Source organism: Perna viridis, chromosome 2, assembly GCF_037379345.1.
Source record: "Perna viridis isolate PV_CMFRI_1.1 ecotype Kerala chromosome 2, ASM3737934v1, whole genome shotgun sequence".
Lineage (NCBI taxonomy): Eukaryota > Metazoa > Mollusca > Bivalvia > Mytilida > Mytilidae > Perna > Perna viridis.
In genome coordinates this window covers 55,577,188-55,603,524 of record NC_142446.1, presented here as the reverse complement: position 1 = coordinate 55,603,524, position 26,337 = coordinate 55,577,188, and the positions used below count along the sequence as shown (strand labels likewise).

Genomic DNA, 26,337 nt, shown 5'->3' with positions numbered 1-26,337 from the left:
ACGAAATAATTTTATCATCAAAGCTACCAAACTTAAATGATGTTTGTGTTTGCAACTTAATTTTTATACCTCACCACACAATGAGGTGAGATGTTACCCAAACAGTTTCCAGATGATAACTTTTAAAGATATTGAAGTATCTTTTTTGAACTTTGTATAATTATTGAGTATCATGAAATGCAGAAATTTGAATTTCAAATTTACACAAAAGTTTTCGCAGTTTTAAGTTCTTTTTACTCCAAAACTTTTTTTGCCACATGGCGGGGTTACGGGTATCATTTAATTACCCAGTAGATGACCTATTTCTATTATGTTTCGTTATTTCAAATAGAAAATCAATCATAAGTAAATGATTTGTAGTCAAATTAAAGATTTTGTCCACAGGTATTGTTTAGAAACATAGTTGCGTTGACTTCCACCATATGTATACAAATACTTGTAGCTGTACAGCCTGGAACTTATACATGTACTTGTATATTCTGTCTCTTCTCAATTTCTGATAAATTTTGAAGTGTAGAATAATTTGTTTTATTTATTCCTTATTTTACATGTACATGTATGTAAGTTATACAGGATTCAAATTGGCAATGTTCTGAGTTCTGGGATCCTCAGTTTTTTACGCATAACTTCAGAAATTTCATTTTCCTAGATCCTGGACCTACCATGTTTTTGGTTTACTCTTATTGAGGATTTTTCACTTTATCTCGGTGGACCTTTTATAAAGGCTTCAAAATGTCCTGGAACTTTTACTCTTGAAAAGCAATTTGTTGTATGTAAACTATAAGCCATATTTTTGTAATTGAAAATATATGAAGTTTTTACTTTTGCTTGTCAGTGAGATTTAAATGTGTGACAGTGTCACACATTACTTTTAATGTTTATGAATAAAAACTTCTAAACAAGTACATGTATACACTTTCCATTATATATACATGTATTTTACAAGTGTGTAATTTCACATTGATTTGAAATTTGTTGTTGATCATTTTACATGTATATGAAGTTATTCAGTTGTGTCCTGCTGGGGCACTTGTCAAAAGACTAAAGAATGGTATTGATAATTTACAGTGAAACCTCTGTTTATTGACACTTTTTGTACTTAGTATATGTATACACTGTCCAGTACATATATGTGTATTTTACTAGTGTATAATTTCACATTGATTTGAAACTTATTGTTAATCATTTTATATACTTTGTAAAGCTATTCAGTTTGTTCTGCTGTGACATTTATCAAAAGGCTGAAGTGTATTTTTGATAATTTACAGTGAAACCTCTATTTATTGACACTTTTTGTACTTTGTATGTTATTCTTAATAGGTACTCCTATAGGTTTGTACATTGTGTCGCTTGATATTTTAAAATTCTAACTATCTTAAAGTATACACATCATATTTGTTTTCATCACATTTATATTTATCACTTGATTTCTCTAGTATGAATACAAATTTTAACACTGTTTTAGTAAAATCCTTTTAATAATATTTATAAAATTATACCCATGTCTTAAATTCATAATAGAATGTACTGTCACAGTCCAGTCTTCTTAATAGTTTTTTTTTTGTGACTGATTTTTAATCTTCTTTATAATACCCACCACCCTCACACAATGAGTGGTTAGTATAATGGAATGACCTTGTCCTTAAATTTTGTTGCAATTATCTTGGCTCCTAATGGCGGAATTGATTTCAAATTAGTATGTGTCTTTATATAGATCATAGGGTGTAAGTTGTAAGCAAATTTGGTGCTTTGTCCAATATCAACTTCCTGCCATTGGTCACTACATGAATATGGAACAAGTGGGGGTATATCTAGCATAACAATGCATGCAACTTCGTGTTTGAGAATAATCTTAATATTTGTTACAGATTTGAAGTGTTAGACCCCAATAAAAGTGGTCAAAACAGCATTCACAATTATTTTATGTAGTTCAGTAGTTTTGACTAAGTACAATGTATGTATGCCAAATCTAAAGCAGATGTCCTGCAGTTGATGTTAAATCCTTTTTAATCCAGTTTAACACATTCAGGAATAGTAATAAGGGGAAGTATGGAGTATGCGGCTCCATAATTTTCAGGGGGACTTCCATGTTCTAATAATTGTAGACCTTCGACCACCTGTTATTGTAATCAACCTTACTTTTGTGTACTATATATATAGTAGTAGTCCTTCAAACTCAGAATTAGGAGTTCTAATGGCACTTCAGAAGTTTTTATTTACTTGTATGTTGCTTATGTTTGGTTTTTAAATTTTTAAGATCCTTTTAGAAATTGTAAAGGATAAAGTTACAAATGATAAAATGATTTGTTTTCGATGCAGAATTTAAAAAAAAAAATTATGATTAAGTTCAACAATACACTGCACTTACATATGAAGTGAGATACATGTATTTATAAGTAAAAAAATTGTGTTTTATTGTTTATTTTTTTTTAGGAACAAGGAACAATTAAATATACAATGGACAGGCTATGGTAAAAAGACTCCTGTTGTTTTATTTAATGCTGATGTTGTACTCAATAAGAAAACGACACACAAAACTGTTGGAGGTAAAGTTATAATGTAGAATGTAGTGTGTAAAATTTACTAATCAGGTGAAGTTAATATTTGGTCTATGAGGATTTAAGCTTAAGGAGGTAGACCCAGGACATAACAAGATACAGATCTGTCATGCCAGATTTGTACCTAATGCAGTTTGACTTTTTCTACTACTGATTAAAAAAATAGATAAAGGCAGTGAAACATGTCCAAATTGAATCCTAAATTAGCCAAAAAACTTGTTTAGACACTTTTGTTTAGGCCTTTATATCAGTTTAAGTAGATATCTTTGTAAGAATCATGCAAATTCTGTAATATGTGACACACCCCCAAAGAAGCTACACATTTTTATTTTGTTATTAAGTTGTTTTGCAGGTCTGTATGATGAAATGTATTATCATTCATTCTCAGGTGTCTGATCATAGGAGATAATCTGCATTAAAAATCCAGTAGTTTCTATTGTACTTTAGTGTAATTTGCAGAGTTATTGCCCTTAATTTTGAATTCTGCAGTACATTCTATGTAATTTTTATCTCCTAAGAGAAGGGGTTATATGAAAAGCCACATGTTAATTTCTGTCAACTATAACAGTTTAAACAAAATATCAAATATATAAATATGTATGCTTTTCAACCATGAATCACATTTTGCGTGATTCTTACATGGACTGCTCCTTCAATGCATGTTGAACATGGGTAAATATAACACCTTTTTAAACCAGACATATTCTACAGTTCAAATGGAGGCAGGTTGCATTGTAGGTTTTAAATTAATAACTTCAATTGAAATGTATTTTACAGAGAGATACCATCTAGCATACAAATTTGGAGGTGCAGAAACTAAAGTTGTGAGAAATGTTTTTAATCTCCATGGTTTTCATGAGGTTTGTAGTTAAGAAAATGGGCTGAAATTAGCAGTGGTCAAAAGTTCGGGACCTCAATCTTTGACCTGGAACCGTCAACAAAGTAAACTTTGACCCCTTGAAATTTGATAGTTTAGTTTTATTCAAAACCCTAAATCCTGAGAGAATGTTCAAAAGGGAAAGAGTAATCAAGAGAACCAAGATTCTAGTGGAAATCAAAAGAACACAATTCAGGGATGAAAACCAGACAAGGAAAGCAGACATGCACAACAAAGAACATAAAATAACCAAAATAATACATACAAAGATAAATGAGCAACTCAGACTCCACTTAAAACTTGGAGCATGGACAAGAAAATTAAAACTTTTAAAAAAATTTTGGCAAGGGTTTTTTTTCATAAATTAACTTGAGTTTAACTTTATATAATAATTTTGTTTTGATGGTAAAATAAATGAGAAAGTTTTTGTTTGTATTACTGTTATGTATTTGTATGTAAGGAAAATATGGAAAAACACCTCAATATATAATTATTTTTACTATTTTATATGATTTGTTTCAGGTTCATCCAAACAGTTCAGATTACAATGTTATGTGGACAGGTTCCCATCTCAAACCTTTTACATTACGAGGTCTCACAGAGTTCCAGAAAATCAATCATTTTCCCAGGTCATATGAAATCACAAGAAAAGACAGACTTTTTAAAAATGTACAACGCATGCAACAAATAAAGGTATTGTCATACATTTGATATGCTTCAAGGCTTAATTATGTTTCATATTTAATTTTTATATTACAAATATTTTTAAGAGCTTTTATTGTCTGTTATCCTTTGCCATTTCTAATTTTGAAGTGAAAACATGATATTCATTATATTTTATTCCCACATATTTTCTAAATTTATTTCCTGAAGCACTAATGAAGAGTTCTTTCTTCATTGTTCATTGAAGACTCATGAGTGGGCTTGAACTTACATTTTTCTACCTGGTGGGGTTGTTGTCTCTTTGACATATTCACCATATCCATTCTTCCCATATTTTGTAAAACTTGACTAAATTTTCCAGATTTTAGAGGCTTTCTGCCAAAAAATTTACCACAAAATGAAATAGATGCAAAACACAAGTAACTGTCCATGTGACTGACCTATAAAATGCTACAGTCCAGTCTTAAGCCTGGTACACATGCTACTGTTGGTCCTATACAACTTGTCTTTCTGGTTTCAAAATTATGGCATTAAAAACAACCAGGTACTCACACTACAATTTCTTGTCTACGGTTGTAGTATTTAGTGTAAACCAGAGCACTCAAACTTGATTGGTCACTTCCTAAGGTGAATAATGACAGGTCTTTGAAATAGAGGACTGCTCTTGATTGTACGACAAATAGCAACAGTAAAACTTCATAAATTAGCATGTATATGTATACATAGTACAATTTGTCACATCAGACAAATTGTACTGTGTGTACTGGGCTTTACATTATTGCAAGACTGAGACCGAAAGATAAGGAGTAAGAACAACTAAGGAATTTCAATGATAGCCTTTAGCCATTAGCCCAAGCCTGGGGCTATTAAAAATTGATTCGAGCTGGTGGAATGATGTGTACCAGTTCTTTTCTTGTTTCAGACTACTTGAATCCTATACAGTCCTCTATTATTCAGGCTAGTCATTGAGAATTTTGAAATAAAGGACTAAGTTTTCAGTATCTTGATAAAGATACCTGTGCTGTATACATGTTTTATCAAAATGAAATAATAAGCATTAAATGAATTTCAGGGTGTTAAGCATTTTGACTTCATTCCACCCAGCTTCATACTACCGAGTGAATACCAAGACTTTTGTGGTATGTATGTGTATTAGTGCAGTATGTTGATGATTGTATACAGAAGAAATGTGATGTTTTATAAATTTTGATCTGTATAGTATTAAAAGTTTATGTGAATTCAAGATCTCTACCCGCGTTAAGGGCATTAGGTGGCTGGATGTCAACAAGTCTGTTAGAGATTTCTTTAATTTGTAATGTAATTAATCTGTCAAGCAAAAATGCATTTATCTAATATAATGTTGGTGTTAGATTAAAGTCTAACTACGGTGATAAATATATCAATGATCTTTAATCCCTTAATCTGGTGATTAATGGACATCTATAATTGGATTAAAGGGTTTAAACTTTTTAACCAGTACGTCAAACATAATTTACATTCTTTAAGTTGTTGAAATTAAGTATTATGAAATTTTCCTTGGATTGACAGTATATTATAAATGTGTAGTCAACCACTTTGTCTCTTGAAGTTTTTGTGAAAGAACTGCATTCTTTTATTAGTTTTGTATACATTTTGTACAGTGAAACCTGTCTAAACCAAACCCTGGTTAAATGGGAAAACAAAGCCTGGTCAAACTGGAAACCACTTATCTAGATATCTCCTGAAGTCAATTCATATCAGTTTTTGAACCTGTGTGAACCAAACAGCTAGGTTTGGTAGAAACCTGTTTAAACCAAACCCATATTAAGAAGGTAGACCATAACTCTTGAAATCAATGATATATTTGTATCATATCCAATATCACCAAAGCCATTCAAGCTTTCCTTTGAAACAGAATGAAATCAGTCCAAGTTACTTTGATGCTTACACGAGATTGATTTAAAATGGCAAATACAAAGGTTCCAATGATTTGTAAGAGTTATGTCCCTTACCTTAGGTCTCCTTCCTTAAATGGGAAATCAAAGCCTGGTCAAATCGGAAACCTGTTATCTAGATATCTCCTGAAGTCAATTCATATCAGTTTCAATACTTTTTGAACCTGTCCAAACCAAACACCTGCCTTAACAGTCCATACTAGGTTTGGTTTAGACATGTTTCACAGTTGTATCTAATGATTACAAGTTTTGTAGTCCTTACACCAAACATGAAAAAAAATATTTTCTAGATTTTTTCCACAACAGAGAAACATCTAAGTCTAAGAAGAAGTGTAAGATTGTGATTACAGTTTTGTCTGTTTTCTGTCACCATACTCTGAAGAAAATAACATACATGTACATGTAGATATGATTTTAAAATACTGTCATGATTTGAGATCAATGACTTTGTTGAATTTTTTAAATTACACATAACTACTTAGTATTGGTGATTTAGATGAGTAGACTTGAATTTCATCAAACTTTTATTTAGTAAAATTTGATTCTATTTTTTTTTGTGGAATAAAACTGCACATCAGGTGATTTAAACCAATGAAACATCTATTTAGCTATTTCTGTATTGTGAATATTAAATGTAATTTCTGATTTGAAATTCCTTTAGTGGATACATGTATTTTATAGAACTATTTTATGGTTTTATTGTTGTTATTATTTATTCTTCTCATTTTTTTTTTTATCTGTATTATTAAAAGTGTCGATAAAACAGACATCATTGCATATGGGCTGGTGTCCCCCTATTTTACTCAAATCACTGTGGTACACTACACCAATCTAATAAAAAAAGCTGTAAAATTCTTATACATCCTGGTGTTGCATTAACTTTCTGGCCTCAAATTCTGAGTTTTTCCTCAAACCTTCTATTTCAAGTGATCTGATTGGTTGAAATTTGAGTTGAGGAGGAATTTGAGGAAAATCTCAATTTGAGATATTTTATGTATAAATCTTATATACATATACATAATGTTTCAGGGAAAATTCATAGTTTATTAATTTGAAATTAAAAGATTTACCAGTACACATGTTCAATTCAATACACTTTTTTTCTTTTGGTAATGTAACAAGGCAATGCTTTTTACATGTTTTATATATGTGGATATACAGCTAAATGATAATGTTAAAACGTAGATACCTTTTATAAGATTATTATAGTCATGAAGTTTATATATCTTTTAATATGAAGTTAAGAACAATATTTAATTCCACACAAAACAATATGTGCTGTTTTGGTTTCATCCTGAACAAAAATTGTGGTGGTAGGTAGAAATTTTAAATTCATATTTGTCTTAATATAAAGGATTTACTGATTAAAAAAAAAAAAATTAAAGTGCAGTAATGGATATTACAGGAAATGTATTATCTCCTTTTACAGCAAGTATTATAGTAAACTTTAAGGGGTAGAGTTAGTCTGCCCATGATTCACCTGATGAAATGTCTTTGGTAGTTAAGTGGACAATTAACATAAAGATTTGAACTGTCCGTTATTTCATAGGTATTTTAAACTATTTAGTTTAATAAATCTCTGCGTCAATTGTTAAGCCCTAAGGAAATTGATCAGGTGATTGTCATTTGAACCTAGGGAAGGCCCATTCTGTTCCATGAAGTTAACTATTTTACTTGCTGTAAAATAGATTATAATGATAATGGTAGGGTTATAAAAGTTGGAAGTAAGAGTAACCTGAACTACACTGATTTTGTAATTTTGCAAAGGTGTTTTTTAATCATATCTTGTCCGTTAAAAGTCTCTTTAAAAGTGCATTTTTTTTCCATCGCAGCATGTTTTCTTAGAGAGAAAGGAACATGGATAGTAAAACCTGTAGCATCCTCCAGAGGGCGTGGTATCTTCATGATCAATCATGTGAGTGTTATTGGTAATAATTGATGGGATATATGCACAGTAAAAAGGACTACATGTAATAACCATAAGTCACTTGATTCATATGTTATTTAACAAATGATAATCACATGATTATTCAATTCTCATATGTGAATATTGCTTGCTAACCTTAGCCAAAAAAAAAATCATATGATAATCATTTGTTGCTTGATTCATATGTTATTTAACATATGATAATCACATGATTATCATTCAATTCTCATATGTGAGCATTGGCTTGCTAACCTTAGCAAAAAAAATCATATGATAATCATGTTATTTTTCATATGATTAGTATAGGTGGCACTTTTGGCTGTGTAGACAGTAACCATGCATTGACTTGACATGAAACCTATTTTCAGATTAAGCTTAAAACAGCAGGAAATTACTGTCACAAATAAGGCTTTGATAGCAACACCAATGATATATATATATATATATATATATATATATATATATTTGTAATGATGCATGTTAAAGTATTTGGTTTTTTTTTTAGCCTGACCAAGTTCCATTAGATGAGAATTTGATTGTGTGTAAATATGTTTCGAATCCATTGTTAATTGATGGTAGGTATAATTATCTGTGTCTGTAATTATCCAAATTATTGTACAGTAAGACAACAACTTACTTTACACTATACATGAGCTGAATAGAAAATTGTTGTTGGTCATTAACACCAGACTTCACAAGTAATCAGTAGCCCAAAGCCTGAGGCTGGTATAAATGCTACAAGGCCTGTAAAAATTCCTCTTTTTTTAATTGTATTAAACAATCTTCAAAATATGTATTTGGCATGTGGATCAAAGACAGCAACCTTGATAGGTAAAGAGTGGAAAGGGCATGGTATAGACTGCATGATAATGTGAAACTTCATCTCTTGTAACCCCTAAAATATCTGAAAATTAACAATTGTGGTACCAGAAGACGCATATATGAATCACAAGCTCTGATACGTGCTGATGTGACTTTTTAACTAAGAATAGTTTCATCACACATGTATGACAACCTAAGCTTATTGTAACCACTGTAATTAAATCTACATGTACATTGGATTTATTTCAGGTTTTAAATTTGATGTACGGTTGTATGTATGTGTAACATCATATGATCCATTAGTGATTTACTTGTTTGAGGAAGGATTAACAAGGTATTTATTTGTTTGTTAATATTGATAAAAAAAAAATTATTTTCTTTAATACTGTGAAAGTTCTATTGGTACTATTAAGGGTATGCCTAACCTTAAAATTTGATTCCCAATGAAAAAGAGATTTCCATTGACGTGTATACTGTAAAAGTATTAATATTCGCAGTGTACTAATTTTAACTATTAATGCAGTGAACAGAAAATCGCAAAAAAGTACCTGCAAATTTTTGTTTTTACATTATAGAATTATTTTCATTTTTTGAAACCGTGAAAATTGATATCCACAAATATGTTCCCTTGACAAAATTTGCAAGAATTAGCAATCCTGAAAATTAGTACATTTACAATACTGAAAACCTCAAAACCATGAATTAAAGAATCCAAGAACTTGTGTTTCTTCCCTAATCCACAGATTAAAACTTTCACAGTATAATGCTGTTACTTTTTTTTCAAAATGAAAAAAAAGAGAACATTTTCAGATATGATAGTGTGTCAGATTTTAAAAATTTTCTATTTCACATTGTGGCCTTTGTATCATGTCCATGTTACACTTTATCATAATTTTCCTTGTTTTTTTTTCAGGTTTGCTACTGTGAAGTATGAGAAAAGCAATCGACATATACGCAACCAATGTATGCATTTAACTAACTACAGTGTCAACAAAAAGAGTGATGACTATGTCAAGTAAGTAATAGGCCAATAAGGTGTCAAGGAAAAGGTCAATTTTAATGTCAAATAATAGGCCAATTTCAATGCCAAGTACAATGTAAGTTATAGGCAAATTTTAATGTCAAGTAAGTTATAGGCCAATGTAAATGCCAAGTTAGTAATTGGCGAATTTTGATGTCAAGTAAGTAATAGGCCAATTTTAATGTCAAGTAAGTGAAAGGTCATTTAATGTCAAGTAAGTAATATGCCAATTTTAATCTCAAATAAGTAGAAGATCAATTTTAATGTCAAGTATGTAACATCCCAATTTAAATAATTAATAATAGGTCAATTTGAATGTGAAGAAAGTAATAGGTCAGTTATAATGTCTAGTAAGTAATAGACCAGTTAACTATAAACATGTTTAAGCTAAATGCTGTACACTTAAAAAAAAGCTACATTTCAGGTCAGTTTTTTTCTCATTATACCCCCACTCAATGAAGGGATACAAAATGTTGTGTTTTGGAATCACCTTGGTCCGTCAGAATTTTGTCACAATTATTTCAAATTGGTATGTGGCTTATATGAGGAATATTTATATGGGGATACATTGTGAGGAATTGTACATGTTTCCATATCTTTTTTAGGAATGATGATCCTGAAGTAGAAGATTATGGAAACAAGTGGTCCCTTGGGGCCATGCTACGTTACCTCAGGTCACATGGGAAAGATACGGCAGGTAAGTTTCCTTACATGTTACTGCTATTATGAAGTATGAGAAAGGCACTGCTTCCTGCAGATAATCCTTCATATTTCTGATTTCAATACAAGAAAATCCAGTTTGCTGTCAGTTACATAGCCACTTGTGATTTTTTTTTGTTTCTAACAAAATTATGTATTTGTCTGTTATCCTTTTACTTAGAATGTTTTTTTCTTTCTTTCAGCCTTAATGATGAAGATAGAAGATGTAATTATCAAGACCATTATATCTGTAGAACTACCCATAGCCACTGCCTGTAAAATGTTTATGCCTCATAGAGGAAACTGTTTTGGTAAGTATACGTAATGATTGGCAGAAAAGTGTTCATGTCTTACAGTGGAAATTGCTCTGCTCTTTATGAAGCAATTACCTATAAGGCAGTCATGCTTTTAAGAAGAAATAGCATTTACCCATATACTTAACCATTTTCTGTCTATTTTCTTTTTCTCATATTATGGCATTTATTAGCTATTTACTGTTGATATTTATGGTTTACCAAATGAAGGTTGTTTTTATTCTACTGAAAACATTTCATACATTTGCACAAAAAAGATACTAGTTGTAAGATACCTGCAAAGGGAGATAATGCAATTTAGGGTTTTGCATGTTTAATGTTCCAGTGAAGCAGTGGTTTCCCTTTTGTGAGGTTGTTTACCACTCATCTTGTTAGAGTTTAGAATTTTTGGTTTACCTATCTTAATTTTTATATATTGGAATCAACTAAAATTAAATTACTTGAGCCAAGAACACTTTCAGATTTAACTTTGCCTTGACAAGTTCCATGCAGGCATTAAATCATTGTGTTCTTTGCCTCTCACGATCAGATTTTGGTTATTCACTCTTTCCAGTCCTATTACTATTGATGGTAAGTTTTGAACCCAAGTTTATTGTTTGGCTGATTCATATAAATCAAGATACAGGTGTAAATAGCCAATATTTTATCATTGTTTTGCAATATGTGTACTTGGATAAAATCAACAATTTTGCCTTCACAAAACTCTAGGTTGAAATACAAATTAGATTTATACATTACATTTTATCACATTTTTTCAGAACTATATGGATTTGATGTTCTCATAGATGATAATATGAAACCCTGGGTGCTAGAAGTCAATTTGTCTCCTTCCTTAGCCTGGTAAGTATGTTATTATCTTTTTTCTAAAGAGTGGTGACTATATATCAGTCATCTTAGCTAAAAAAACCACAAGCATTTTAACTGCCAGCTTAGAATTGGATAAAATAAAACTATCATGCATATGAAAGAGGACATGTAAGATGGTGAGTTATACATGAACCTATATAACAGACCTTTACAACTTGTATTTTGAATTTAAAAAAACAAGAAAGTGGTATTTCTTGAAGAAAAAGAACAGATATGGTGAAAGGCAACAAATACATCAGTATATAACCTTGATATGAAATAGTAAATACCGTCAGAGTTCACCAAAAGGTCTTCAGCATCTATTAACAAACCTTTAAGTATGCTCTGGCGTCAATTTCACAAAAAGTCGTAAGTGTGAAATTGATCGTGAACTGTGATGTCACAATGCTATTTTAGGTTGTGACATCATTACCTATGATCAATTTTGTACTTATGACTTTTTGTGAAATCGATACCTGGAAGGTACCAACAACAAAAGTAATAAAATCCATGATAACAGAATGATGACACTTCATAAAAATAAACAAAAAAGTAAAATAACGACACAATGACATATTAAAGGCCAACATCTAACTGCGCCCCATGTCTGTGATGGCGTTAAACTAGTGACCTATCAGATTATTATTGTTCTATTAACTGTATTAAAGGTTTATCTTTTCCTTTTCTAGTGATTCTCCATTGGATCTGAAGATAAAAACCAACATGATTTCAGATTTACTCAGTTTGTCAGGTTTGTGATGATTTTTTGTATATCTCTGCATTGATTATGTTCATTCAAATAGGTTGAATGGTTAATCAATTAATGTCTGCAGTTTTTCCCTATCTACTAAGCATTGATTAACAGGTAATGCCACTGTGCGCCTGCTATTTTGATTTTTTGGGGGGGTTTCTTTTACCCTTTCTTAGAGTTTGCCATTAACTAACATGTTGTACCAATCCTTTATCTGGAGACATTTATATAATGGTTTTGCATAGTAAATATATTAAGTAGCACTCCAGCTAAGGATCATGCAAAATGAGATTCATGGGTAAAAAGCCTACATATTTTAATTTTTGATATTTTATTTGAAATGTCATAGTAAACAGAAAATAACACGTGGTTTTTCATATTACCCATGTTCTTAGGAAATAAAAATTATATAGAATGCACTGTAGATTTAAAAATTAAGGGAGATAAATCTGTAAATGACGCTCAAATACAATAGAATCTACTGGATTTTTAATGTTGATTATCTCTTAAGAGCAGGCAGATTTGAACGAATAATTACTCATTTCATAGTATAGACCCATAAAACAACTTAATTACAAAAATAAAAACATGTAGCCTTTTTTGGGGTATATCACATTTTTCAGATTTTGCTTGATTCTTACAAAGACAGTTACTGAAGTTTTTGGTTTATATTTAATGTAAATTATAGAAATTATATGATGTAGGGAATGGGGGTATCTGTATGTGAGCCCTGCTTTTAGTAATATAGTTTTATCAAACGTTTTCTTGCAAACTAGGTTCTCATTTCTTAAATTTACATTAAAAAGTCTTACTCGTCTTCTATACCACATGAATTGGATGCATGAATAATAATTCATGCTGTGAGTTAACCATATGATTCTCATATGAAAATATTGGCTTGGTTACATATGATTATAATGTAATAATCATATGATTATGTTAACTGATACATATGTTAATCATATGTTGAATTCATATGATTATCATATGTTGCACTTTATATAATTCTCACGTGTGACACTTTTTGATTATAAGTTTGTCATAGATATTTACAACAACAAAAATTGCAGGTGTTATCTGCCATGACCCAATGATGAGAACCCTTCAACAAAGTAGAAGGAATCAAGATGTCTCTTCTAAAATGGGTGCAAGAGCAAAAGTAAGTAAAAAGTATTGTAGTTTTTATCTATGTCAGTAGTTATGCTTAGTAAACACATATCAACTGATTTTCATATGCACAAAATAAAAAAAAATAATGTATTGAATTTTATAGCACTTCTCTAGATAGACAAACACTTTTTAAAAAGAATTGTATTTGTGCCAATATTTGTTTGGTTCCCTCTGAGACATTAGTGTTTTCTTTCCAATTTAAACTTCCTAAATTCAGTGGAATGTTCTAGGGCAGAGAAAGCTTTCACCCTGTGTGTAGTTTTTGAGTTACTTTCATATAAAATATTTTGCTACATTGCTACGTTTATTGTTCCTTTGATTTAATTAGCTGTAAGAAGTTTTTAGGTAATACCCTTATATTCTTTATATTACTAAATGTCTTCAGTCTGAGAGGAAAAATATTACTGACAGCTTACAGCAAGTAAAATAGTTATCTTCACGGAAGAGAGTTGGTCTTTCCTTGATTATTTACAATCACCTGAGGTAGTTAATTGGACAATGGACAAGGAAATTTAAACTTCAAACTTAGACTAAAATAAATTGATAGAGGAGTTTAAATTTTCTTGTGAATACCTAAGACATTTTACCAAGTTATGGTCAAGAGAAGACCAACTCCATTTCCTGAAGCTAGCTGTATTACTGGCTGTAAAATGGTGAACCCAAGACTTTTAGATTTAATTAGTTTAATAATCAAGGTATGGGAATTATAAACAACACAGCTATTCTATATTAACTTTCTAATGGTAAGTTTAAAAAGAGCTAATGTCTCAGAAATGCACAATATTAATCAAACAATCACTTCAGCTCCTCGAAGCTGTAAGGGTAAGTTTTACCTGCTTGGTTAACGGTTCTTTGCCATTCAAAATGACTACCATAGCTAGAATAATGCTTTAATACTCACCAAAATCCCCAAATGATTCTGTTTCATAGTCTTATCCTTTAGGGTATATTGCTATGGTTTAGATTTTACCCTTGACCTCATTTACTGCTATAAGTTACTTATCCTTAAATAGTGCAATATTTATTCCTTATGTAACTATTTTGAATTCATAGAAGGAAAGGATAGCAGGCAAAATTACGGTGAGAGTCCTGTATACAGATATATAGACAATTCTTTCTCTTGAAGACCTGTAACTCTTACTCTGACAAACAGATGCATCAATTTCTTATCATGTCCTTCCATATGAAGAATCCTCTTAAAACTTCACATAAAATATCTTCATTTTTCCTTAAGTTGTCCATTGTTAGCTTAATTAAAAGAAATGGTACATAACATGAATTTAGGTATCTTAAAAAACATCAGTGTTAAATACAGTGGATCATTCTTGGCTGTGCATGATCTGATTAGCTTTTTATCTTGATGATCAACTGTCTGAAGTTTCTCTAATAGCAATCAAATTCTTTTAAAATATGAATTTGTTGTTAATAGTTTATTTTTGTAAATCAGAATGTAACATGAACTGTTTTTGAAAACCAATATTATAAAGACATTAGGGTGATTTTTAGCGATTAATATTGTTAACTTCAGGGATCAAATGACCATTATCTGATGAACTTTCATAGGTAATTTACTGGACAATTGACAGAGATTCACTTTCTATAAAATACCAATGAAATGATAGGAAACTTATATCTCCTTGTTGATTGTCTAGTTAACTATTTCAGACTTGTCATCAGGTAATGGTCATTCAATGAATGCAAGACCAAATCAATTACATGAAGTTAACTATGTTACTGGCTGTAATACTATTTGAATAGAAAATTCATGAGGAAATAAATGATGCACCTGGTTGGCATTTGACATATAATGTAATGGTATAAAAGAGTTGTATTCAGTTATGGGATGCACAGTATGTTACAGATTGTCAGTGGTTAGCACTTGTAACTAATAAATGTTTTACTTTAATGTCTTTGTCATATGAAAGATTCTTCTCAAGTATTATTCCAGCAGTAAGGCCAAGATAGATTGTCATGCCGATAGGTAGAAGGGGTTTAGGGGTTACCTTTTCTCTATGGAAGTATAGTTAAAAACTTAAAAATGAGCTTAAAATTTGTGAAACTTTCAAACTTGGAAATAATTTTGTCCAAATATACCCCCTCCTTTTTTTTGGACACCCCGCAAAAAAAAAATATTAGCTACAGGCCCAGATTGTTGTCTATTTCTTACAGTATGTAATACAATTATAATGTTTGAAATAGTTATCTACAGTCTGTAAGTTCATTTGTTTTATAAAATTACTTAATCTATTTATAGAGGAAGTTAATCAGCAGTATCTATAATGTCCAGTTGATATTAAGCATTTAGACCTTTCCTTATCAGTACAATGTATAAGGCAATCTGGCTTGGCAATTGATTGCTTTCTTTTCCCTATTGCCCTTATGTTTTTTGCATGCCTAATATTGACCAATACAACTTAACTCTGTTATATTTTATATTGTAGACTACTTGCTTTTTACAATTAATTGTAATTTGCATGAACAAAATTTCACGCTTAAAGACACATTTTTAAAACAGTAACTGAATTTTTACAGTTAGCAGTGATAGGAGAAATATTATGATCAAATCAATAATTCATTGTGTAAATGTTGATATGCAGGGAAGAAAGAGATGGATGCAGTGCTCTGCTGAAAAGTTAATAGACTCCCAATCAGAAAACTTGGTACAGTTTATTCTATGTTCTCTACACAGGTGTCATTCTTTGACAATGAAACAAGGGAGTTCCAATAAAGATCAAGATATTGTATCAATGTAAATAAATATTTTTAGCATGAAATTAAAAATTCTAATCTTTTCACTTTGATAGTATGTTGGTTGGTAAATATATACTGTATAGTGGGTGCCAATTTTGGCATATTTTAGTGGTCTGTCTGAAAATGCCTGAATAAATTCAGCAAAATACTTACTCTGGACTTAAGTACCATTCTGTATAAGGATCAGGCAATGAGTGGTACATCATTTTTTTCAGTTTGGTCTTTTTTTGCCTTAAACATATTAAAATACATCTGGAAAGCAACTGAAAAGCTATTTAAATTTATCCTGAAGCATTGGAGAGGTAGATATTTTTTTACTGCTTATATAAGGAAAAAGTTTGAGAAAATTTTCCTGCCATTTTTCCATAGTGCATTTCAACTAAATTTGACCAAAAATATCTTAAAAAGGCAAACTTTACAAACACTTTGACAGTAATTTCTTGATGTTATGAGGTATAAATACTTGGATAATGCAATAAAATCTCTGTGTATTTTTCCTTCACACCTTATACACATTTTGTCTGATTCTTAGATGGAGAAGTACTTAATACAGCACTAAGCATCTGCCAAAAGTTTTTGATATCCTTTTTGGCCTCAAAATCAAAATTGAAAAATTTTACACCCACCTAAATAACCAGCCTTTTGGTATATGTCCTTGAAAATTACCTCCCCTGTTTGGTTGTTACATGGTTATGATGATGGCTTGGCTGTTGTGAATAAGAATCTCTTTCTTGGTTTAAGAGCACGCTTAGCACAAATTATATTTTTAGTGAATGTAGTTTTGCAGGGATACTTGCTAGAATAGTTTTTTTTTCATATGTTCTCAATGGTGAACACTTAATTTGTTATTGTGATTGCACCTTTTTCTAGTCTATGAGAGCTGCAAGGGAGAATCCAATTAATCGTGTAAATATTTTTTGTTGTTGTTTTGAAGCAGATCTAACATTGGGATACTGGAGTCTGTTGTTGTTGAAAACATTTGCTTATTTAAATGCATTCATGCAACATTTTATAAAGTTCTAACAATTCAGCTTGAAAAGTGAAATAATAAGAGGTAGAAATGAGATGAAAACTTGCTGTTACAACATGGAAATGGCAAAGTGAATTTTCCATGTTTTTGAAGTATTCATTTTATTTTGATAATAAAATTAAGATTGGACTATTCATTAATCTACAATCTAATTAAAAAAATAGACCTATCAAATATTCCATTCAGTCATTGTTTGTAGGAAACTAAAAAACACTCCATTCTACTTTCTGTTTTGATGATCTTTTTTCATCAGCCAATCAGATTTCATCTTTCATGATTTTGAAGGCATTATTCAAAGGGAAAACCCTGAGAATTCTTAAAAGGTCATCTGAACAGAAAGTAGAATGGAGTTTTGTTAGATCCTACATGCATTGACTAATTGGAACAATTGATAGATCTTACTTTAATTGATCAATCTCCAACATATAATATAGTAGCTTGTTAATAATTGATTACCCACCAAAATTTTAATTATTTAAGATAAACTTTATAGCCCTGATGTTGGTATAGACTACTATTTATAAAAATGTAGGGTTAAAACAAGTCTAGGAATGTTAGTTATCTTGTAATTTGATTTTCTAAATAATATGAATGTTGTGGGTTTTTTGGAAAAAGTATGATAATACCACATATCTGTTAGTTTACTTCCTACATTAAAGACAAGTGCATTATGGAGATCTCTGATTTTTATGGTTCAATAACGGGAGAAAAGAAATTATGCATTAAATGATTGCATGTGTATAGAATTTTTAGGTTACCATTTTTTTACTTCAGTGTTATAATCATTTTTTAGCTTATGCACTCACTCATATTGCAGCTTATTCAAAGCTTCATTAATCGTGAGTTTAATCAAACAGCACAGAAAATCTTGCTTATATTCATGCACAATTTATTTCCAGTCAGCACGAAATCGCCCATCATCTGCCACCAACTCGGTAAGTCACATGACCATTTTTGGTGTTCATAACAGCCATCTCTTTTCATGCAGTTAATGTGGACTTATTTGTTAACTTATATTTTTTAAAAGATAATTTTACTCTCAAAACTGTCACTTCATCAACAATTACTAAATGATATCTATTTTTTTTGTGATTTAAGTAAAAATTATATTTAAATTTTTCCAATTCCTCTAATTTGATAAGGTTTTTTTTTTCAATTTCCATTAATGAAATGATCAAAAACGCTGCTATTTATTTGTGGATTTTGCACTGCATGGTTCTAACAATTATATTCACTTATATTGCTTTATTGTATGAAAAGAGATTTGTAAGTTAGAGTCAAACTTATGACTGAATATCACACACTGAATCTTTTACAGCACATACAATGGTGATGTTCAGGGGATAAAATTGGTCTTTCATTGATTAAATGACGATAGAGAGGGATATTTAAACTTTCAATCATATATCACAGGATCATGTCTGTTAGAAAGTTTAAGTACCATTCTGTGTAAGAATCAGGAAATGGGTGGCACATCATTTTTCCCAATTTAGTCATTTTTGCCTAAAATATATTCAGTACATCTAGAAAACAACCAAAAAGCTATTTAAGTTTATCTTGAAGCATCTGTGATGTAGATATTTTTTGACTGCTTATACAGGGAAATAGTGCAGGAAAATTTTTCCGCCATTTTTCTGTGGTGCATCTCAAATAAATTTAACCTATCAATATTAAAAAGGCAAATTTTACAAACACTTTGATGGTTATTTCTGGAGGTTATCAGGTATAATTAATTGGTTAAAGCAATAAAATCCCTGCGTTTTTTTTTCCTTCATTTTCCACTCCTTATGTACATTTAACCCGATTCTTAGACTGAGAAGTATTTAAATCTTCTCAATTGTCCAAATAACAACCTAAGGAAATTAATCAGACAATTGTCATTTAGTCAAGGAATGACCAACTCTACCTTCTGAACATTGTCATTGTATGTGCTGTAACTCTGTTACAAGAGAGCTTATTGGTCTAACTATATGGAGAGATTTAGTATGATTCCTCTATTTCTTTATTCAAATGTTCTTCTTGGAAACAGAAATCTCTACATAGATCTATTGGGAACCTCTAGGGTAATATAACCAAGAGACTCCACATGTTAATTGTGAAAGTGCTGGTATTTTATAATCTGTTAAAAATGCATTTGGGTTAGTTTATTTTGTGTTAATCTTTATGAGAAAAAAATTGTACTGTTGTTTTTTTAAGTTCTGTTGTAATTAATCTTTAAATGCTGTACATATTTTATGAAAATATAAACAAAATTATGAAAAATAGCTTCATTAAAATTTCCACAATTTCCTAATACTCCAAACACCAGCATAATTGGAGTAAATTACACAGCAAAGGGCACTTGAGTAGATTTTGGAGTAAAAGTACTTGTTACTGTAAATTATTTCCTTGAATCTAATTAATAGTTAAACAGTTTCATTTTAAGGTAGTTAATACCTATTGTGGTACACATATCATCTGTTTTCTGTCATCTTGCAAAATCATACAGAATTAGGTATTTTCGATGAATAGTGTTTGGTTCAGTGTAATGATTTTTTTCGTTAATGAGATTTAAAAGAGTTTTTGACATGAGACTATGTACAATAAAATTAAAAACTTTTTTTTTAAAGAAACCCTCTTAAGGGGAGATAATTGGTGGGAAAATATCTTGAAAAATGTAAAAGGAACTTGTTTTTTTGTAATATTACAAGAAAAAAGGTGTTTTTAATTCAGTAGTAATGGCTGCAATTAATTTTCTACTTTTCCTCGATATTCATAAATCTAGTATTTAGCCGTTCTATCCATTTTCCTTGTTATTGAAAGTTACTAAGGGAGGTAATTCCGATTTAAGTACCGACTATAAATATTGAGATGTGTATAATTTCAGGACTCCTGGTATCAAATCTACAGGGTTTGTACTTTGGTAGAAGTTTTGTAATGGGTTATCATGTGACTTAATCATGTGATTTAATCAGATTTATCTGTAATACATGTATTCTTTCTCATTGCATCATTGTTTAAAGTGAACTCTATTTTATATTTTTTGTCTGGACAAGAGCTACAGGGAAGCTCAGACCCAAGTGCCACAAAACTTGAAAAAGTCAGTCTGAGAAAATTTTTAACTATTTTTGTCTTAATCAATTTCAAAAACTTTGATTAGATTTACCATGTTATGAATATTCTTGGACTTAAGTATATTTAAAGTTTTTTGGCACCCAGTCCAGATTTTAGTTCTAGCTCAGTAGGACTTACAGTTACTTAAAGTGCTTTTTGAAATTACAAATCCTTTAAATTAAGTGAATTGCTAACTAAACCTTAAAGGCATTTGTGTTTTTTGTTTTTTTCCCCTTTGTATTTTGATGGAATAATATTTTGATGATTAAGAAATGTACTAGAATTTAGGAATAAATTTCACATTTCAAATCACATATTCACCTTGCTTCATTCTATCATACAATGGTTATAAACCATTATTATAATATGTGTGTATCATGGTAGAAGCTTGCTTAATAATTTGATTTCAGGGAAGGAACAATTGTGAATTTAGGCTCAATGGTAGCACATTAATTATACAAGTGTGTTTGAAGTGAATTTACATCATTTACAAACTGTTTTAATTTGACCTTTACATTGTGTTTGGATACATACTAATATCAATGAAAAATAAGAAACTGGCCGATAATAGTACCTTATTTAAGCAGTTTAGAAATATGGCATATAGTATGAGTCTAGGTTAGGAGTTAGCTCTGTAGAACAATCCTTTGCATAAATTCAAATGCTTGATAAAAATGCTTTGCCAAATTTAGTTATATATATAAGATTGAATAGGACAGGAAAAACTGCTTCTGTCAAGGAAATTCTTTTTATAACATCTTATTTTAATAATCATATTGCCAATGACCCTTTCAGTGTCTATTTCTTCAATTCTAAACCAGATATGTACTCATGGTATATATTTTTTTTCTTTTGAATATATCAGAAGATCTAAAATTTTATTTTATGATACTTTTGTTTTAATGAATATACACTTGAATGTTGTAGAGAGGCAGTTGTAAGATGATAAAAAAATTATTGTGTTTTTCACTAACCTTATTTCAATTCCAGCAGCAGAGACAGCGGCCACAGTCAGCATCCAGTAACAAGGGTGGTGAAAAGAACCAGAACAATAACAGATCTATGGCGGGACTGAACAGCGAGGAAATTAAAATTCTCCGTAGAGTCAAAGAGGAGGACCAAAGGAAAGGGGGTTATGTCAGAATATTCCCTACAGCTGATTCATGGGATATTTACATGTAAGTATCGAAAAGTTGTTGGTATATTTATAATCATGCCCCAACTCGAGGTGTGGTGGTATTTTGAATCACATTGTCTATCTGTCTTATTTTTGTCTCAATTGTTTCGACCCGAATTGAATGGATGGATTGATTTCAAATTTGGTATGTGGCTTATACAAATGCAACATATGTAAATAAGTTGTTAAGTTGCATTTTGATATTGATTTCTTGTACAAGTGGGATTATACCTAGCACTACATCATTGCAACTTTTTAATGTTATGTTTATATTTTCAGTCTATATTTGAAATAAAAAAAATATTGAAAGCCTTTAAGTTTGTATCAATGAGTAGGTTTAGTGGTGATACATTAATCTAGTTTGGTTTTACATAAAATAGAAAAATAATGGATATTGTAAAAGGCAACAAATGCACCAGCGTACATGTATAACCAAAATTTAAAAAAAGTAAATACTTTCAGAGGTCGCCAAAAGATCATCAATAAGTTTAAACACACCTTTAAGTAAGCTCTGCATGGCCTCAACAACGAAGTAATAAACAGACATAATTTTTTACCGCTTTTTAGCAGAATTCCGCAATGTTAAATCTGGATTTTACTGTTATGATTCTTTTTTTTTTTTACTGCATATTTACTTCCGATTTTGCCAATTTCCGCCTTGTTTGTAGACCTTGTAAAAACATGTCTGAATAAAAGCCACGGTAACTGATCAATGACAATTCTTCGAAATCAACCTAAAAACTAATAAAATGACACAAAGACACATTAATGGCCAACATCTCCTGTAAGTCTTTCTTTTACTCGTGGTATTAACCTATTTTCTGAAGCACTTCAATGTTAAAAATCTCATAGTACTTTTCTTTTCCTATTGCACTAATATTTTCTATTTTAGGAATTTCTTACAGTTTAACACCACCCATAACTTGATGATTCATCAAAGATTGTATCCTGAAAGGTAAGGAGCTGAATGGCGATACTAAAATGAAATTAATAACTGGTCTCATTTAATCCTTATAAAATATTACTATCATTCAACAAAATACTTGATGCATATCCATGTTTCATTTTTTATTGTTTGTAAATTTGTCAGTTATTACGGAACGCTTAATCAGTTAAAAATTCCTTCTGCTTTTTTGTTGTGGACATAAAGGACAAAAAAGGAGTTGCCTTCAAAGTGATTATCATTTAATTAAATACCAGCACTAAAAATTATCAGACTGAATTTTAATAAACATGCCCTTTAGCTTGGGTTTTAGTTACAGAATTTTTTCAGTTTTAGAAAATCCTCATGCAAAAAATTCTGATAGAGAAAAGGAAAAAATTTCAGTAGATAGCCCCAGTGCCACAAAACTTAAAAAATACTTTTTAAGTCTGAGAATATTCTTGATTTCCATGGTACCTCCAATCAAAGTCCTTGATGTCACAAACACTTAAGAACTTTCTCCGACTTTTCTAATTTTTCAAGTTTTGTGGCACTAGGGCCAGGTTTATTATAATCTTGCTTCTAGCTTGAGTTTTCTCCTTGAAACACGTTATAGCACACCAAAGTTTGCGATATTAATATTATTTGTATTCTTGTATGTAATGCCATTTGTTTACATTGTAATTACAGACACAAAAATTCGGGAGTAGCTCCTAGTCGGTCGGGGTCAACATCTATAGGAGCTAGAGCTAAGTAAGTTTGTAACATGTAGTTTTTAAAATTTTGTTTGAATTTCTTCATTTCACGGTTTTACAAGTTTTATACTCAACAATTAATGCACCTAAACATATTTTATAATAAGTTTTCTATATTTATCTCTTGTGGTTTCAGCTTACCAATACTTTTAAATAGGTCTGTGGTGTCATGTTCAGCGGTTTCTAATATGGCATAGTGGGTAATTTTCACAGGGTGCTTATTTGGTGTATTTTAGAGAATTTTTCTATGAAACTCAAAATAAATTTTACGAAATATTTACCCTGAGCTTAAGTATTGCACCACTGAACATCGGTAAGAATTTGAATTGGAAAATATTTTTTTATATACTTTTTTGCCTCAAAATCACCAAATTTTACATCTGCCAAAATAACCCATCCTATGGAAATGGTATTGTAAAGCCAATTGACAGTTGTTTAAATTTAAGAATAGAAATAAAAGCAAAATGGAATTTTCTGATATTCAGACATGCTTTTTTTCCGCTTTCTAGTGGAATTCCGCTATTTCAAATCTGGATTTTACTGTTACGATTCTTTTTTTTTTTTATTGTATTTGTACTTCCGATTTTGCCGATTTCTGCTTTGTAGACCTTGTAAAATCATCTCTGGATATTTTTGAAGTAGACATATGTAACTAGTAAAGTATCAAATTCACTCATGGAGAATAAAATGTCACTATACCATGGTTGTGTAATACACTCAAACTTGTCTGAATGACCACTTGTATTCAGCAGTATGACTACAATTACTGTAAATCGGGAATTATTTGCACAACCTTTTTTTGCAGTTTCTACTATAAATCTTCTTTCACGTAGTTTAAAAATTCGCAATCAATTTTTAAAATTTACTGCAATGTTCTTTGAAAAAAATATTTATGACGGTTTAATTTTCGTTATATAACGACCACCTATCTTGTATGACCATGATTTTCCTCTTCCTTAGAAGATCTTTTAAGACAGATTGGACTATTTCAACAACTGAAACTTGAAAACCATTAATGATTGGTTGTTTTTTTGTGTGTATATGTGTGTGTGTGTGTGTGTGTATGGAAGTTTCAATTTTATGTATAGCATTCATGTATTGGTCATGGTTGTCATATTGTGTACCTTTAGTTACCTTTAGTTGCTGTTCATTTCAGGTATGACCCAAGGTAAATTAAACAATTGTAACCCTATGTAGTTTACCTGCTAGCTGCATGTCAGTTAGATGACAGCATTGTATTGGAATGTGGTGGTGCTACTGATATCAGATCATAATTAATAAACCCAGGGGCAGATCCAGTATTTCTGGTTGGAAGGGGGAGGGTGTTAATAGAATTAAGTACCAGTCCGTATAAAATGCAGACACTGCCCATATTAAAGTGATTCTTGGTAAAGAAAAATCCAACGAACATACAATTCTTTTTTAATCTACATATGCTATGTTTTTTATGTAACAGTTGTCCTTTTTATATTCAGATCTGTACTTTTGAGAAAATCATACATTTATCTCCTAGTCTCTACTAAAATCAACCAGATCGAACAAAATCAAGAACAATAACTCTTGCAAAGTGCTAATTTCATGTACATTCTGTATACATTTTATCTCAATCTGCACTTTTTAGAAAATCATACATTCATCTCCCACTAGAATCAACCAAATAAAGCCAAATCAAGAACAATAACTCTTGTCATGTGTAAATTTTATGTACAATCTATATAATTTTTATCTCAAAAGTGCAACCTCAAAATGAAAAACTAAGACTGTTTATGTGGTCTGTAACTGATTCTGAACAAGAAATAAAAGTAAAAATGGTGTTTTTTTTGACATGCTTGAATCACCTTCTGTCTGATTTTCATAAAGAACGCTACCTAAAGGTTGAGTGAAGTGAGGCAAGAACATTTTTGGGGTAGTATTTGTGAAGAGATTTCATGCAAAACATTTTTTTCCCAATTTTAGGTTAACACCAGGGTTGTTCCTGATTAATTCACATCTGAAACCCCTATCTATCTGTACTGTAAAAACTTAGATATGGTATTTTTATTCAACTGCATATCTTACTTTTTTAAAAATAATATCATGCTCATGGTAGTTAAAGATACTTTCTTAATTTCTCTTGAATAAGCGTTTTTTTCAAGTCCAGTGTTTCTTTTAAAATATGAAAGAATTAATTCTTTATTATCTTCCCATTTAGTGTTAGGCACATGCATGCTTTTACCATTGAATGCTAGAATTTTAGTATAGGAATACGAGTATGTATAGAAATTGTTATTATCATGAATTTGTGGCTGTTGCTATAGATACAATTTAACTTTTAGTTGACCGCTTACAGGTAGTCCATCATCTTGAGTTAAATAAAAATAAGAAAAAGTTTTTTTTATCACTAGATGTAAATTTGAGGAATAAAAGTTGGAACATATACTGAATTCTGAGTTTAAATTTCAGAATAACTCCCATTTTCCGTTCAAAGTAAGTAACTGGTCACCTGTCAATATTCCAGATTACCGTAGTTGTATACTCACTATTTTCAGTATTTCTGTTTATATATTTCTTTTCACAATCTTTCAGCATTCACTGTAAACTTCTTGCATGTAATAAGTTCCAGTATTTGCGGTAAATATTATTTTTCAGTTCGTAGACCTTGATGTATAGATGTATCAAAATTTAGATTCCCAAGTTAGGCTCTAGTTGTTGTATTGAGATCTAGGTTTAAATGTATTGGTTGGTAAGACCTTAAATGTACAAGTAAAATGCATGTGCAATCATTTTTTTTCTCTGTACATTTTTTTGTAGGCAATTTGGTAAAGGGACATAACTTATTACTTTGGTGTGCATGATAAAATCAAAAGAAATTTTTGAGTTGATGAATTCTCAGTAAAGATGATAATGGTTTGATATTGAAATGTGTATATTTTTTCATTATTATTTTTTCTTGTTCTCTTTGAATGAAGACAGTGTTCAAGATTTTTTTAATTATCTCCCTTTGCCTATAAAAAAATAGGGTATTAAGACATATAATAGCTGCTTTTA

The 26,337-nt window shown here is 30.5% G+C and overlaps 1 protein-coding gene across 34 annotated transcripts in view; it reads left to right on the top strand.

Moving 5' to 3' along the window:
• The window catches only part of LOC148626120 (tubulin polyglutamylase TTLL5-like), a 53,220-nt gene that overhangs the window by 1,769 nt on the left and 25,114 nt on the right, over positions 1 to 26,337 (top strand). For 3 of the 34 annotated variants that reach the window (XM_088569814.1, XM_088569812.1, XM_088569785.1), the window contains exons 3-23: positions 2,434 to 2,546; positions 3,336 to 3,418; positions 3,958 to 4,128; positions 5,171 to 5,237; positions 7,865 to 7,947; positions 8,465 to 8,534; positions 9,031 to 9,115; positions 9,695 to 9,796; positions 10,408 to 10,499; positions 10,705 to 10,812; positions 11,574 to 11,655; positions 12,351 to 12,412; positions 13,483 to 13,571; positions 14,387 to 14,404; positions 14,636 to 14,662; positions 18,263 to 18,298; positions 20,230 to 20,253; positions 21,450 to 21,634; positions 22,526 to 22,588; positions 23,246 to 23,308; positions 25,753 to 25,776. In XM_088569814.1, the coding sequence (XP_088425940.1) occupies positions 2,434 to 2,546; positions 3,336 to 3,418; positions 3,958 to 4,128; positions 5,171 to 5,237; positions 7,865 to 7,947; positions 8,465 to 8,534; positions 9,031 to 9,115; positions 9,695 to 9,796; positions 10,408 to 10,499; positions 10,705 to 10,812; positions 11,574 to 11,655; positions 12,351 to 12,412; positions 13,483 to 13,571; positions 14,387 to 14,404; positions 14,636 to 14,662; positions 18,263 to 18,298; positions 20,230 to 20,253; positions 21,450 to 21,634; positions 22,526 to 22,588; positions 23,246 to 23,308; positions 25,753 to 25,776 (1,647 nt within the window). Of the gene's footprint in view, positions 1 to 2,433; positions 2,547 to 3,335; positions 3,419 to 3,957; positions 4,129 to 5,170; positions 5,238 to 7,864; positions 7,948 to 8,464; positions 8,535 to 9,030; positions 9,116 to 9,694; positions 9,797 to 10,407; positions 10,500 to 10,704; positions 10,813 to 11,573; positions 11,656 to 12,350; positions 12,413 to 13,482; positions 13,572 to 14,386; positions 14,405 to 14,635; positions 14,663 to 16,179; positions 16,243 to 17,203; positions 17,240 to 18,262; positions 18,299 to 20,229; positions 20,254 to 21,446; positions 21,635 to 22,525; positions 22,589 to 23,245; positions 23,309 to 25,752; positions 25,777 to 26,337 lie in introns of all 34 variants that reach the window. The other 31 variants (XM_088569797.1, XM_088569782.1, XM_088569813.1 and 28 more) reach the window with 29 other exon arrangements.